Source organism: Amyelois transitella, chromosome 4 (genome assembly GCF_032362555.1).
Source record: "Amyelois transitella isolate CPQ chromosome 4, ilAmyTran1.1, whole genome shotgun sequence".
Taxonomy (NCBI): domain Eukaryota; kingdom Metazoa; phylum Arthropoda; class Insecta; order Lepidoptera; family Pyralidae; genus Amyelois; species Amyelois transitella.
Genome location: NC_083507.1, coordinates 10,065,316 through 10,081,061, shown reverse-complemented (window position 1 = coordinate 10,081,061; position 15,746 = coordinate 10,065,316). Strand labels below are relative to the sequence as shown.

The 15,746-nt window shown below is 35.9% G+C and overlaps 1 protein-coding gene across 1 annotated transcript; it reads right to left on the bottom strand.

Annotated features, from left to right (window-relative positions):
- Window positions 1-12,385: 12,385 nt before the first annotated feature.
- LOC132904373 (uncharacterized) lies at window positions 12,386-14,693 on the bottom strand. The gene is made up of 3 exons (XM_060954593.1): window positions 14,224-14,693; window positions 14,047-14,138; window positions 12,386-13,214 (listed from the first exon to the last, which is right to left on the bottom strand). Exons 1-3 carry the CDS (start codon window positions 14,459-14,461, stop codon window positions 12,747-12,749), a joined length of 798 nt encoding a protein of 265 aa, XP_060810576.1. The 5' UTR covers window positions 14,462-14,693; the 3' UTR covers window positions 12,386-12,746.
- Window positions 14,694-15,746: the final 1,053 nt, after the last annotated feature.

Here is a 15,746-nt window from a genome sequence, read left to right as displayed (position 1 = left end):
GACGCGAAGACAATGTTCAAAGCACGTTAATCTTACTACTATTATAAAGGCGAAAGTTTGTATGGATGTATGGATGTTTGTTACTCTTTCACGCAAAAACTACTGAACCGATTACCATGAAATTTGGTATGTAGGTAGCTGAAGACCCAGAATAACACATAGGCTACTTTTTATCCCAGAGTTCCCGCGGGATTGATAGGGTTTCCATGCGGACGAAGTCGCGGGCGGCCTCTAGTAAATCTTATATTTTGAAAAAAGATTTGCCAACAAAAATTTTACTGACTCCTCGAAATCGCTCATCGACTACAGTAAGCTTATTCTTTGTCATATTACGGTAGTACGGCTGCACTGCAAATACCTCTCCTTGTAGATACTGGTTCCAGTATACTAGGTACAACAGGAGAACATTCCTTTATTTACCGTAGCGCCCTCTGCCAAACGGTTTATTATGCATACGTGCGTGTATTTCATTACGTTTTATAGCACAAAATTAAGTTGATTTATTTTCAGGTGGAATGTTGTTTAATGAAAATGAAACACTCCTAAAAATGGTCGGGTAATTTATTTTTAACTCGCTTCTGTCAGGAGCTTCGCGTCGGCAAAACTTGCGAAAAATCCTTTCTTGATAAATTTTTAAAAACCTCTTTGGGAAAATGCCGTGTAGTTCCCGGTATTTAAGCAAGTCTCTCGAAAAATTATCGTAAAAGGCGACTAAAGTCGCGTTCGTAAGTTCGTATTGGGTTCGACACAGAATGTTCGTTTTTTATAATTACTTCTGTCACTTGCCATCTCACATCTCACTGGTCACTCCTTTCTTCTTATGCTTTCTTCCAGAGGCACAGCCCTGGCTTGTGGATGTGAGCGTGGTAAGCGCCAGGAAGAACAAGAAGTAATGAAGTAACGCGCGAAGCCTTATATTCCAACTAATATATTCACGGGTTATCTACAAATCCAATCTTCTATATATAATTAGGAGTTTGGAGAAGGAATTTCCGCGTATACCTAGGTGGTGCTATTTTCGCGCGGGCAAAGCTGCGGGTAAAAGGTTGATACATTCATAAAGAAGATAAAAAGTCGAGACGACACATTAATAACACCCCTGATTTGCCTCCAAAAATTACATAATAATGAAGATTGATGTCAGATTCGGGTAACGTTTAGAATTAAACAGAATAATACCATTTTAGACATGTAAGAAAATGTTTGGACGACTTTCAAGGCTGAGCGCAATAAAAACCTGGGTGGTTTGAATAAATTTGCGTACAAGGAGTAAAAGCAACCAACTGATTTGACAAAATTTTCTTGTCTTGCAAACGAGGTAATAGATTTTTTACCAGATAAGTCGCGGGAAGTCGCTCCTGTAAGAATTCCGGACAAAGAGTTCAACCAGCCAGCCAACAATTGAAATATCTTATTAAAGACACAATATGTGTGCCGTGTGGTTTCCGGCACCAATAAAAAAAGAATGCGACCACTCCATCTCGTTCCCATGGATGTCGTAAGGGCTTATCAACTTGGGATTATTCTTTTAGGCGATGGACTAGCAACCTGACACTATTTGAATCTCAATGCTATTATTAAGCCAAACAGCTGAACGTGGCCTATCAGTCTTATTAAGACTGTTGGCTCTGTCTACCCCGCAAGGGATAAAGACGTGATTATATATATATATGTATGAATGTAGACACAACATGTGGTCGCAGCGTATTAGTTAGTCAGTAAAATTTGCAGCGTTCAAGGGTCAAAATAACTTTGAACTGTGCCTAATAATTTGAAATTAAATGAAAGTTTCTTCATTTTGATGTAATATACCAGCATTCCCGAACTAAGAGTAGGGTCGTGGGCGTAAATTAATTCCACACATTAATAACACCTGACTATCAAAATTTCATTTGCTCGACTCTGGATAAGTGTGTGCCTTATTTGAGTTCCAATCGTCTTTCAGGGTACCAATTTGTAATGAAAGCCTAAGTCTCAGAAATTCATTAAGATGAAACATATACAACTAATCTGATTGATTATTTTGAAGCGTAAATGTCTAGTTAATATTATGTATTTTAATTTTAAAAATGGAATAATTAGGCATAGAGAAGCTTAAATAAAATTGCTATTTGAAGAACTTTGATGTAACTTCTGAAGGGTTCATGAATCTTAAATCTGAAAACTTATCTTTCTATGGAAAATGCAGATTCAGGCAAATAAAAAAACTAACCATGATCCAGACTGGTTAGATTTCTAAGTTTAAGGTCAGATGGCAAGATAATTACTATACTGCTTTTACGGGTCACGCCCCTTTCGGCAAAAAATATTAGTTTGGAATATTTGTTAACTTACATCCCCAATTAGGGGTTCCGTACTTAAAAGGTAAAACGGGACCCTTTTACTAAGCCTCCGCTGTCTGTCTGTCCGTCTGTCTGTCACCAGGCTGTATTTCATAAATCGTGATAGCTAAAAAGCTGATATTTTCAGAATTTATATATTTTTGTTGCCGCTATAACAACAAATACTAGAAATAAATATATATTTTAACAAAAAATACTTAAGTGACAAAACTACAATCGTGATGATGAGCGAAACCCTTCCTGCGCAAGTCCTATTAAAACTTGACCAGTATTTTTAAACACCAAACTCGTATTACATCTGAGAGGTTGCTAGCCCATCGCCTACAAGAACAATCCCAAATTTAGATTGTTGGCTCTGTTTACCCCGCAAGAGATATAGACGTGACTGTATGTATAAACTTGTACACCAAAATTCAATGGTTTTATCTAAATCGTTTTGCCTATTTTGATTTATATGGAAGCCTGTATCAGCTATCAGAATAAGTATCGCCATTTTCCCTTCCACTTTCAAGCCATTAACCTTAGAAACGTTGAGATGATAAGCAAATAAGGATAGTATTTTTCTTTCATACTTAGAAAGACTGAAAAGCACCGTTCAGATGTATGGCTAAATTATGGAATTGATTTTTAAATAGTAACACATCGCTAGCCCATCGTCTACAAGTGGAATCTTACGTTTATAGACCGTTCCCTTAATCGCATTTTACGGCATCCATGGGTAACATACGGAGTGTTCTTATACTTAAGTGTCGAGAACTACACGGTCGCTTCCTCCAAATATCTTGTGACTACAAGGAAAATGTATCTAACATTTTCTATCCAAATACCATATCGTGTTATACCAGCCGCCTATCGATCATGACCAAGACTAATGATATCATCTTATTATCTCCCACACTTATATGCCTGCTGTGGATATAGATACAAACATACATAACGCCAACGTAAAAAGCGACTATGGGATAGACGACCTTTTACGACGTCCGTGGAAGAGGTAATGAGTGGTTTTATTCTTAAGTACCAAAATATATAGCTGATTTATCAAATAATTTAATCTTCATAGTAGTAAAAGAGGTAAAAAATAAGTACGATGAAAATTAATGAGTGTCTAATGCTTTTTCAGTTACCGTGAGAATTTAGGAAAATTCTTCTTTTACATACATACACACACATACATACCTACATAAAACTTCCCACTTAACCCATCTCCCGAAGGGGTAAGCAGAGACTACATCTTTCCACCTGCCATGCCATGCCATGCCTGCCATCCCTGCAAACAATAAAGGTAATCTTCTTTTACAACTTCTTTGAATTTTACAGTAATGTTGTAATGAATGACCCCTTGGCCCAGAATCATTGTGGTGTAGGGTGCATTATAACACTTATAAATTAAAAAGAGAATCACAGGATAAAATGTGAAAGTTAAACTTCTGCGACCGAGTTTTATCTTATTTTTTTAGTTACTACAAGTAATAACCTAAAATAAATTAAATAACATTTGCCTACCTGCATGATTCCAAAAGTGTACCATATTACTATCCGTAACAAAAGAATATTTCAAGAGAAAATAAAAAAAATTAAATTTCGAATTTACAATGTTTAATTCTGGCTGGAAAACGTCGAAACGAAACAGCGCAGCCTCAGGGCGCTGCATCCAACATCCCGCATTCGTGAGAGGAGAAAATATTTTCCCGCCAGTTTCCATCGAGTTATCGAATGCTGTGGACGTACGGTCCTCCCAGACTCCCATTTTACGCGCGAACAATTCCGATTGACATGTGCGATTTGAAAATCGAACGTTCGGCTGTGGTGTAGAGCAGTGATTTTCTTCTGCAGTGCACATGAATTTCGAATCGCATTTCGATGCGATTTTAAAAGTACGTTCGAAATTTTAAGAGTTTAAAGTGTTCTGAAAAGTTGTTTGGATAGTTCACGCTCAGAAAAGGTTAGTCATGAATAAAATTATCTTATATATATATATTTTAATTTATGAAAATTGTCTTAATTAGTGAATGTATTTATGACATTTTAATTGACGAATTATATGGTATAATTAACTGTCCCTATTTAATTTATAATACGAGTATATTACAAATGCAATAACTTGGAATTAGGTAACTTGACTTTGAAGTTTCCATATATTTTGCAAGCATTGTAAACTTCAAAGAACTAAGTCCACGTAATGTTTAAAATTTACATAATTTTCTCTATAATAAGGTCAGAGAGCTGCTTTTCTTTCAGTACACCGTACGCTTATTAGTATAATAATATGTACGATTACGTTTACGAGAACTGAATGATTTTAATAAGGAGAAGTAAAGTTAAAACCTTAAAGCATGGTAAGTCTTTGATGCCTTATTACAAATAAATAAAAAAATATATATAAGTATTCCAACCTTCGGCATATTGAAACTCGCACTTGACCGGCCTTTTTTCATAAAACCTTCAAATCTTTATAATTACTCGGTAAAGAGGTGCGTAACATTTTGATTGATGTCTAAAAGATTTCTTTGGGTTTTAAGGAGTCTGGTAGGAAGATTGATGACCATCAAACGTGAGTAAGCGTTTCTTACAAATAAACCCCAATTGGAGGAAATCGGGCAGAAAATTTCAATTCACATTGGCATTTTACATCTATTCGTATCTTAAATTTATTTGGCGTGACTAATTTATAACCATAGAATTGAACCTATGTAAATCTTTGTACTCCACACTTTGTGATATTACATACATACATACATATGGTCACGTCTATATCGCTTGCGGGGTAGACAGAGCCAACAGTCTTGAAAAGACTGAATGGCCACGTTCAGCTATTTGGCTTAATGATAGAATTGAGATACAAATAGTGACAGGTTGCTAGCCCATCGCCTAAAAAAAGAATCCCAAGTTTGTAAGCCTATCCCTTAGTCGCCTTTTACGACATCCATGGGAAAGAGATGGAGTGGTATTATTCTTTTTTTTTATTGGTGCCGGGAACCACACGGCACTTGTGATATTCACATAATGTTTATCATAATTGGATTGGTGGTTTTACTTTGAAGAGGTAAAAAAAAACTACTTTCGAATTTATTACATTAATTGGGATTTATAAAACTCTTGCTCTTCTTTATTACTGGCTGATAAAACATACTAGAAAAACTAATGGTACATACTAGCAAAATAAGTACTGAAAAGAAAAGGTTTCTTTTCCAAACTTAAATTAAGTTGCTATGTAAGTAGGTATGTACCTAGGTAAGTGACTTCATTCAAGCCTCCGCTTTTTTATTTACAGATAGTTAACTTTTTAATTTCGATAAGAGTACATAATATTTTATTTTTGTGTTTCTAGCCAGTAATTTTACCACTTATGAAAATATTGCTTTCAGTCTTAGTTTGAGGAATTTTGATATCAAGATGATCTATGAAGTATGTTTTACCTATCATCTATGATATATTTACGACAAATTGAAAGTGTTGGCTCTGTACCAGCAGTTTGTAGTAATTATTCTTTAGAGCCAATGTGACAAGAAATATTTCATATCGTCAAAAAACACAGCATCATGTTTCGTTAAAAAAAAAACCTTTGTTATAAGCTATAAAAGTAATTTTCAATATACACCATGCAAAAAAGCGTGGTCTTCACATATTTTCAAATGTGTATTACCAAAATTATATAGATATAATTGAAACAAATTTTTATTTCCGTTTAAAGTTTAGTAATATCAGTACAGTATCACATATACGTGCCTTGTGGTTCCCGGAACCAATGAAAAAAAGAACAGAACCACTCCATCTCTTTCCCATGGATGTCGTAAAAGGCGACTAAGTGATAGGCTTACAAACTTGGGATTCTTTTTTAGGCGATGGGCTAGCAACCTGTCACTATTAGAATCTCAATTCTATCATTAAGCCAAATAGCTGAACGTGGCCATTCAGTCTTTTCAAGACTGTTGACAAGACTGGCTGGCTCTGTCTGCCCCGCAAGGGATATAGACGTGACCATATTTATATATATATCACATATAAGTATATGTAGTTTAAAGTTAGTTACAGCAAGGGCCTTCACGTGGTTATAGGTTGTATTTAACTGCAATATAAGACGTTAACCCTATTTGATTGCCCACGCACTCGGTACTATTTGCAGACGATGTTGACTCGGGCTTAACTCGATTCCGATGAGATCAGATCTATTGGTACGTACTACGTAGTATAACTAATATATAATTGAATAATTCAAACACAGCTGTGGTATAGTGGCCTATGTGGCGTAGCGGTAGTGCGCTTGTCTGTGACATCGGAGGTCCCGGGTTCGAATCCCGGCTAGGACATGATGAATAAAGAACGTGCTGTGATTGGCCTGGGTCTTGGATGTTTATCTACATATAAAAGTATTTATTATAAAATATAGTATGCTTGGATAAGTATCTTGTAACACAAGTTTCGAACTTACTTCGAGGCTAAGACAATCTGTGTAATTTGTCCCGTATATATTTATTTATATAGAAATAAATATTCATTTAAGAGTAAAATCAAGTATTTTTGTTTCAAAGTTTATTTATGTGCCGTGTGGTTCCCGGCACTGATAGAAAAAAGAATAGGACCACTCCATCTGTTTTTTCCATGGATGTCGTAACAGGCGACTAAGGTATAGGTTTATAAACTTAGGCTTCTTCTTTTAGGAGATTATCTAGCAACCAGTCACTTTTAAAACCTCAATTCTATCATTTGGTCAAACAACTCCACACGGTCTTTTTTCAAAACTGTTGGCTCTGTCTAACACGCATGGGATATAGACGTGATTATATTATATATGTATGTATAGGATACATAGATTTATTTAACCCTACGTGTACTTTTCTAGGTTAATAATTTGGGATTCTTCATTAAGGCGATGGGCAAGTACTATCATCACATAAAGCCGTAAAGCTGAAAGTGGCCTTACAATCTTTTCGAGACTATTGTCGTTGTCTACCTCGTAATGGATAAAGGCGTGATCGTATATATGTATGTACGCTTACTCTCTTGGTAATAGGTTTAGCTGACGCTGACGATATATACTAGCCTTTCTAGATTGGACCCTAGGGTATGAGGGGGTTATTAACAGAGCGCCGTAATCTTTCTAGGAAACCTAAATTATATTGTATCATGGTCTACCGATATAGGTTATCCATACAAATATTTTAAATGTGGAAGTTTGTTTTTCCATATGTCAGGTCAAAACAATTGAACCGATCTCCATGTAATGTTATGTATAAAATTCTCGTGTCACAAATACCTCCGAAACAGCTTGACCGATTCTCATGAAATTTTGTGAGCATATTGAGTAGGTCTGAGAATCGGCCAACATCTATTTTTCATACCCCTTAGTGATAAGGGTTGTCTTCCCTTAACATTTTTTTTTTTTTACTAGAAATTACTTAAAATGAATTCTATGGCAAAACAACGTTTGCCGGGACAGGTAGTCTAACAATAAAAAATATAGTAAGTTTTGTGGGTTTCCTCACAATATTTTTCACGTTTAGCACTCACACTATTGTGAAAACCTCAAAAAGAGTGATTGGTACCGGGTAGAATTGAACCTGTGCTACAGAAGACATAGGTATTTTCAGTCGGGCAACTTAACCACACTAACCAACAACCGATGCTCAAGCGAACGATGTACCGGGTACCCGTTTTAATTTAATTTATTTATATATTTATTTCAGGTCACAAGACCCAAAAAGTAAATAATATTGTTACAATGAAATAGGTACATAATTTTTTTACATACACAATAAAATAATTTATTTTACTTACTTATTTACTTACGTACTTTTACTTTGTGATTTACAATGTAAAATATAACAGTAACAATTTAAATCTCAGTATTTTTTTTTCTATTCTCAAGAACAGGACTTAGAACGGTAAACAGATAGTTTTTATACTTTTGCAACATGTAGTTAGAACTTGCTGTTCCATAAAATTGTTGATGTATCATTACACGTAGCCATGTGGTTTGAAGCGATGTCTGTTTTTTACGAAATAGTTTACGCTAAACTGTATATTGAAGTTTACTATAGAAATATTCGTAAGTATTTACACAAAAACACGCCTATGTTGATAGGAAAAGGTAGACAGAGTCAATAGTAACGAGATTAGAAGTTCAATTTTAACTAGATGGGTTAGCCATACTAATATTTTAAATGTGAAAAAGTTTTTCCCGTCTGTAACGTCAAAGTGACTGAACCGATCTACATGAAATTTTACATGCATATAGAGTGGAGTACGAAGAACGACTAAAGGTTCTTTTCACGCAGACGGAGTCTTGAATCTTATACTTGTTACTTTATGACTTATGTTTATGAAAATACGGAAATGTATGGACGGTTTATGAATTGGCACAAATGCAGAAGAAACCTTTAGAAGTAATATAGGCTACTTTAGGAAAGTGGATGTGTGTTTGTTACTCTTTCACGCAATAACTACTAAACGCCTTTTCATAAAACTTTGCAGTAATATAGCTTAGACATTGCAATAACATAATACATTTTCTTTTTTAAATTTAAGGCAGATGAAATCACTGGCAACAGCTTGATAAAAAGAAACATAAATGTTTATTAATAGCGTGTAGGAAGCAAGATATCTGCCATTCAACCGTCTATTTTCATAGAGTTTCAATGAATGAGGTTCGTTCATTCATGCGACTCGCTTACTACTAAATAGTCGCGTAATGTCAGCTAAAATATAACCCGAGTGTTTTCCGCCGGAGTATTAAAGGACTTCTCTATTTATTCGGATAAGCACGAATTACTATTTAACGTCTTTCTCCTGGCTTTTAGTCCCAGTTGCAACCTTACTACTCCGGAGAGGATAGGATATGCCTTTGCCTGAATGTGCAGGTTTAAGATTAGAACCTGTTTCTTTCTGCGCATCGCGCATTTTAAGCTTACTGATTCGATGACGCTCTCAATGACTAGAAATAGGTATAACAAAAGCACTAATTTAATTATTCGTCGAAAGTTCTCCAACATGATTGGTGTCATTCAGGAAATCAGTTCTGAAATGTTTGACTTCGGCGGTCTAATAGAATTGGGATAACAGTGCATTAACTGATAGAATTAATTCCTTTAGTCAACGTTTAACCAAATACCGAACGGCATTTCGAAATATAACAGAACTAACACTTACGAAATGTTACTTCAAAATATTGAATGTAACTGTACGCTAGTGTCACTGAAAAGATTGAATGTTTTCAGCACCCTCTCACCACGCAACGGGGTCACGCAGCTACGGTAACCCCGTGCTCTTTGCTTTGAATAGCCCAATAGAATGAGAGCCATTTCTATTTCCTACTCCTTCGTGTAAAGAAGTAGGTAATATAAACTGTTTATAAATTAAAAATTTAGAACTTTAATTATAATATATACATACAGCTGAACTTGTTATTTCAAGTTGACTCAGATATCCCCGTAAGGAATAAAGACGTGATTATATATATATATGAAAGAGGACGCTGCCTGACTGACGTATAAACGCCCATTTGATATTTGTTATGAATTGGTAATTCCCTTGTACCATGTGATTCCTAGCAGCAATAAAAAAAAGAATAGGACCCCTCCATCTCATTCCCATGGATATCGTGAAAGGCGACTAAGGGATAGGCTTATAAACTTGGGATATTCTTTTAGGCGATGGACTAGCAATCTGTCAATATTTGAATTTCAATTCTATCATTGAGCCAAGCAGCCTATTAGTCTTTTAAAGATTGTTGGTTCTGCCTACCTGCAAGGGATATATTTATACGTGATTATATATATGTATTAAAGGCTCCTTATGTGGTCTAGTCATAAAACAGGAGTTACTAATAAAGTTATATCTCACATAAAAACGTAAGACAAATCGACATGCAAAGAAGAAGAATAAGATGACAGACGCGTGTGAGGCTTTCATTTCTATAATGAGAAGAGTAACAAAAGCGTCGTTTAAGAAATTGCTGAACGCTAAAGGGCTCTGTCAGATATACCTACCGGCTATTGTCGACGCCAATGTTGCTTTTAACGGGGTTTAACAGAAAAGTGTCTTAATGGCACAAAGCTAAATGTGTTTGTACATCGAGCGGAAAATAAAGGTAATTTATTGATATATTAAATAAATTTTGCATAATATATGTTGCATAATGACATTCATCATGCAACATATTTTTTGTAGATTTTATACAAAAGGCAAAAAGGGTTCTTAAGATTCATTTTTTTAATCGTTGTTAATTTATTTATTGCAAACATATGTGTGTTAGTATGTTTTCGGAGCGAAGTGCCTTAAAGTGCAAACATAATTTTTCGTGTGAATATTTTTTTTTTACTTTCATCACACTGCAGATTCTTTATCCACGTTATTTCGCTATTTCACGTCACGTATCTGCTACTGTGACGCTTTCGTGAGATACGGTCAGAATTTTAATCTCCCCACAAGACGGGGGACCGGTGTAAATTATACTGTTCCAAGTATTTTGGGGCATTGTGATACATACATACATACACAAACAAAAATTTTACAATCCCTATTATTATATTTAACCTAACATCTGAACGTGACCTGTCGGTCTATCAAGATCGCTGGCTCTGTCTTTCCCGCAAGGGTTATAGACGTGATTATATGAATGAATTAATGACCTCCATTCATACTTACCTGCTAAATATTTTAAAAGGAAAATTGTGCTTATTTCTTTGTATTTACGTGCCTTTACGTGAAAACATAGCGGTGGATGAATTGATTTCTTTTTGTATGTAAGCACGAGAGTTGTATAACCTTTATTTTAGCTCCGAGAAGTAAGTAATTTCCACGAAAAACTAATATATTAAATGCCGAATAAATCTGCAAAATCTATACTTATATTATAAAGCTAAAGAGTTTGTTTGTTTGAACGCGCTAATCTCAGGAACTACTGGTTCGATATGAAAAATTTTTTTTTTCGTTGAATACCATTTATTGATAAAGGCTTTAGGCTATATAACATCACGCTGCAACTATAAGGAGCAAAGAAATAATAGAAAATTTGAAATAAACGGGGAAAATTAGTCATCCTTGAGGGCTTCAATGATGCCCAAAATAACTTTTCCACGCGGACGAAGTCGCGGGCACAGTTAGTATCTATACTAATATTATAAAGCTGAAGAGTTTGTTTTGTTTGTTTGTTTGTTTGTTTAAACGCGCTAATCTCAGAAACTACTGAACCGATTTGAATAATTCTTTCACTGTTAGATAGTCTATTTATCGAGGAAGGCTATAGGCTACATTTTATCCCGGATTTCCTACGGGAAACGTCAACAATGCAGGTGAAAGTTGAATGAGTCGGCCATCTGCGAGCTTTCCACGCGAACGCTGCGCAAACCAACAAAGATATAGTAAAACAATGTACTAAAGATGTGAAGTGCTCATTTTTTGCCACAAAAAAGTCCGCGAGAGCATATATCTATCTCTTAAGGTTTACTTACAATAACCACTTTTATGTTCATTTTTTAAGATTATTTTTTCATTATAAACATAAGTTATTTTGGAACCAATTTTCTTTAATTCAGTATTAATCCTTATCCAAATAAATATGTTTATTACTTTCGGCTTTTCATGTAGACTAAAATTGCCATTTACAGTATATAAATCAGACGAATAGGTTTTGAGATATAGTCGTTATAAGCAATTGGCAGCGAAACATTTAAGGGTGCGTCCACATCTGGCGAATGTGCCGCGAATGTGCAACTCACGAACGGTACGCGAACTGCACTCGCGCTGCACGCATGCAGTCACTGCAATGGTTCGTTGCGCCGCCTTAGCGCAACTCATACAAGGCTCGTATAAGGCGTGCGCGCGGCGCGCGATCTGCGCGTACTCAATCCTCGCGCTTACAGTTCCATTTACTGGCTCAGTACTTTCGAAGATGTCGGACGACACTAGTGCTTTTAATATAATTGCTGCATCATTAGCTATTATATTACTGATAAAAAGGAAAAAAAAGAGACAACGGCGTTGGTGGCAAAATCCTATTTTTAAAAGAAAACAGAATATAGTAGCGGAGTTCAAAAGCCATCAATTAAGCGGCCACTATGCAAATTTTTTAAAATTGTCACCAGAATTATATGAAAATCTACTACACATGCTTAGTTTCAAGATTGCTAAAAAGGAAACGCATTTTAGGCTACCAATTTCAGTTGAAAATAAATTAAGTTTGACATTACGATTCTTGGCCACTGGAGATTCCTACACAAGCTTGCAGTACCTTTTTAGAATTTCTAAGCAAAGTATAAGTATTATTATTCCTGAAGTGTGTTTGGCGATTATCAAGTGTTTAAAGGAAAACGTACGTGTGAGTATTTTTCTAATTATCTTTATTAAATAATCACATAGCCTTTTTTATAAGCAACATATAAGTTTACAAAAAGAAAGTAGTTATTATTGAAACAAATCACTGTAGCTGTCATTCGTATCTTCTGCCGAATAATTACTTTCCTGACTGTGCGGTCTGGACGTAGAAGCACTTTGAGAATAAGTTGTATAACCTTGCGTTGACACTTGCATATTTGGTTGATAATCATAGTACCCAGAATCAGCTTTCATTATGACATCAAATATTGCCTGTTGAACCATATTTTTTGTTGAACGTGAATAAGATTCCATTTTGGCTCCAATAAAATTTATAAATGAATGTACTTCTTGTGACAATTTGGAATTATCGCTCAATTTTTCTGTAGCAGTCTTTAAACATTGTAGGGCTTCAGTTACGATTTTATCATCCGTCGATTTTTTCTTTTTGGACGGCGGAGGTTCAATAAAAGACAGGTCGCTTTCAGTGTCAGTATTTATTCCATCATCTTGTACCTGTCGCTCATCCACTTTATCTTGTTCTATATCTGCCTGTTCCTGTAATAATGTTTTTATATTTATATTATTATTTTTCAGGTGCCAAGGAGACCAGAAATATGGCTAGAAGTGAGTAAAGGATTCGAAGATAAATGGCATTTGCCCCATTGCATTGGCGCAATAGACGGTAAACATATAGTCATACAGGCACCTCCGAAAAGTGGAACTGAATATCATAATTACAAATCTACTTTTAGTATTGTTCTGTTTGCACTGGTAGACTCAGATTATAAATTTATGTTTGCTGATGTTGGTTGCCAGGGGCGTATATCTGATGGAGGGATATTCAAAGATACAGAGTTCTACAAGATGATGCAAAATGGCTCCTTAAATTTACCACAAGAAAAAGCATTACCTTACAGGACTAAAGCGATACCCTACTTCTTTGTTGCTGACAGCGCTTTTGCTCTAGATAAACATGTGATGAAACCATACTCCGGTAACCACAGTAAAGGCACTCCGGAACGCATTTTTAACTATAGATTAAGCAGAGCTCGCAGAATTGTTGAGAGTGCCTTTGGCATTGCATCATCCATTTTTAGGGTACTTAGAAAACCTATGATATTAAAACCAGAAGTTGCTGAAGTAGTCGTTATGAGTATTATTCACTTGCATAATTATTTGAAACAGAACGCCACCGATAGTTATACAACTAATTCCAATATGTATATAAATCAATCCGTACCTAATTTGACATCTCTTTCAAATATTCAAACATCACAAATAAGATATTCAAGAGAAATAAACGAAATAAGAGATGAGATTGTTTCTTATTGCGTAAATGAAGGCCGTATTGCATTTCAAGATAAATATTGTTGATTTAATTACTTACAGTATTTATACGTTTCCTTGGTTTATCCCGATCAGCTAAAAAGGAAAAAGCGTCATAGGCAAACCATCTACTTTTGTAAGTCTCGGATGCACCTAAAAATATAGAATAATATTAGTTACATAGTCAATTTAACTAATAAAATAAAACATAAAAAGTAACAAATAGTTTTTTACTCGCCTTTCCCTGTCCCTTTACTTTTTTGACTTTTTCCTTTCTCTCTTCTAAAAGAAGATAAAAGACTTAACAGTTTGCTACGGCATTGTTCATAATCGCTTCCCATTATAGCACCAATTTCTTTCCACGCATCATTTTTTACATTTTTTCTATAGTAATATTGATCTTTAGGATCCCACAAAACTGGAAATCTTTTATATGTTTCAATTAAGCGTAAACAGTTCTCCTCCGTCCACTCCATGACAACACGTACTTAACCTCCAATAATCAGAAACGAACTGAGCGGGTAAGGGGTGCGGGGATTGAGACGCGGGTGGAAGGAAGACGCGAGCCGCTAGCGCGCCGCCCGCGCGCTGATCGCGTACGGCGCTTAGGTTGCGCGTGAACTGCGCGCGGGCGGCGCAGGAGCGGCGCTCGAACAAAATTGTACGCGCGCAGCTCGCAAACGGCTCGCGAGCTGCACATTCGCGGCACATTCGCCCGATGTGGACGCACCCTAATGCACATAACGGCGAACCAGCGTTCTTTCTAATACGCGTGACCGCCGATTGATAAAGTCGAGGAGGATGTTTGCAAAAATAAATATGATGCCCAAAATAACTATTCCACGCGGACGAAGTCGCGGGCACAGCTAGTTTTATAATAAAAGATACAATTTATATTTATACCCGATCCCTTCGTCTAAAGCTCCACCTTCCACCTGGCTTTAGTCCCGGTTGCATCCTCACCACTCTGGATATGGGTATGCGTTGGACCATGGACCCTGGATTGGGTGAGTCGGGTTTTTACACGAAGCGACTTCCATCTGACGATGTTTTCCCTCATCGTAGAAGAATCGGTTGGTATACAAACTTATGTACGTAACTACTAAAACAGTCATTGGTACAGATGGGGTTGGCCGAGATGGGATTCAAACTTTTACCTTTTATGCGCATTACGCATTTTCACCTAAGCCATTCTAACACTGACGCTCTTCGTCTAAAATATTTAGGACTAAACAAATTATGTCCGAATCGTTCCACAATCTTAGCGTCCTTTTTCAAGTGGCTGAATGAAGTTAGGACCTCATTAAGCCGCTCTTATTTTACGTAATGGGGAAAAAAAAGTATACAAACATTTTTTTAAGGTACGCTTAGGAAATCTGACAAGTGGTAAGACTATTGAAATATATACGGACCTTAAAAAAATGTTTGTATACGCTTAGGAAATGTGACAAGTGGTAAGACTATTGAAATTAATATAGTGTACAAATTAGAGAGATTTAGATGGACGCTTTATTGCACCATAAGAAAAAAAAACACAAGAAATAAAATACAAAGGCGGACTTATCGCAAAACAATCTCTTCCAGTCAACCTTAGGGTGGGAGGAGATAGCCCCAAAGTATATCGATACTTGCGTTATGGAATACAAACCCAACGATACTGTATTGGTAAGTTATTTATCTCGTTGAGTTTATTACTCAGCGATAATATACATATATAGTGATGCTGTGGTTCCCGGCATCAATAGAAAAAAGAATAGGACC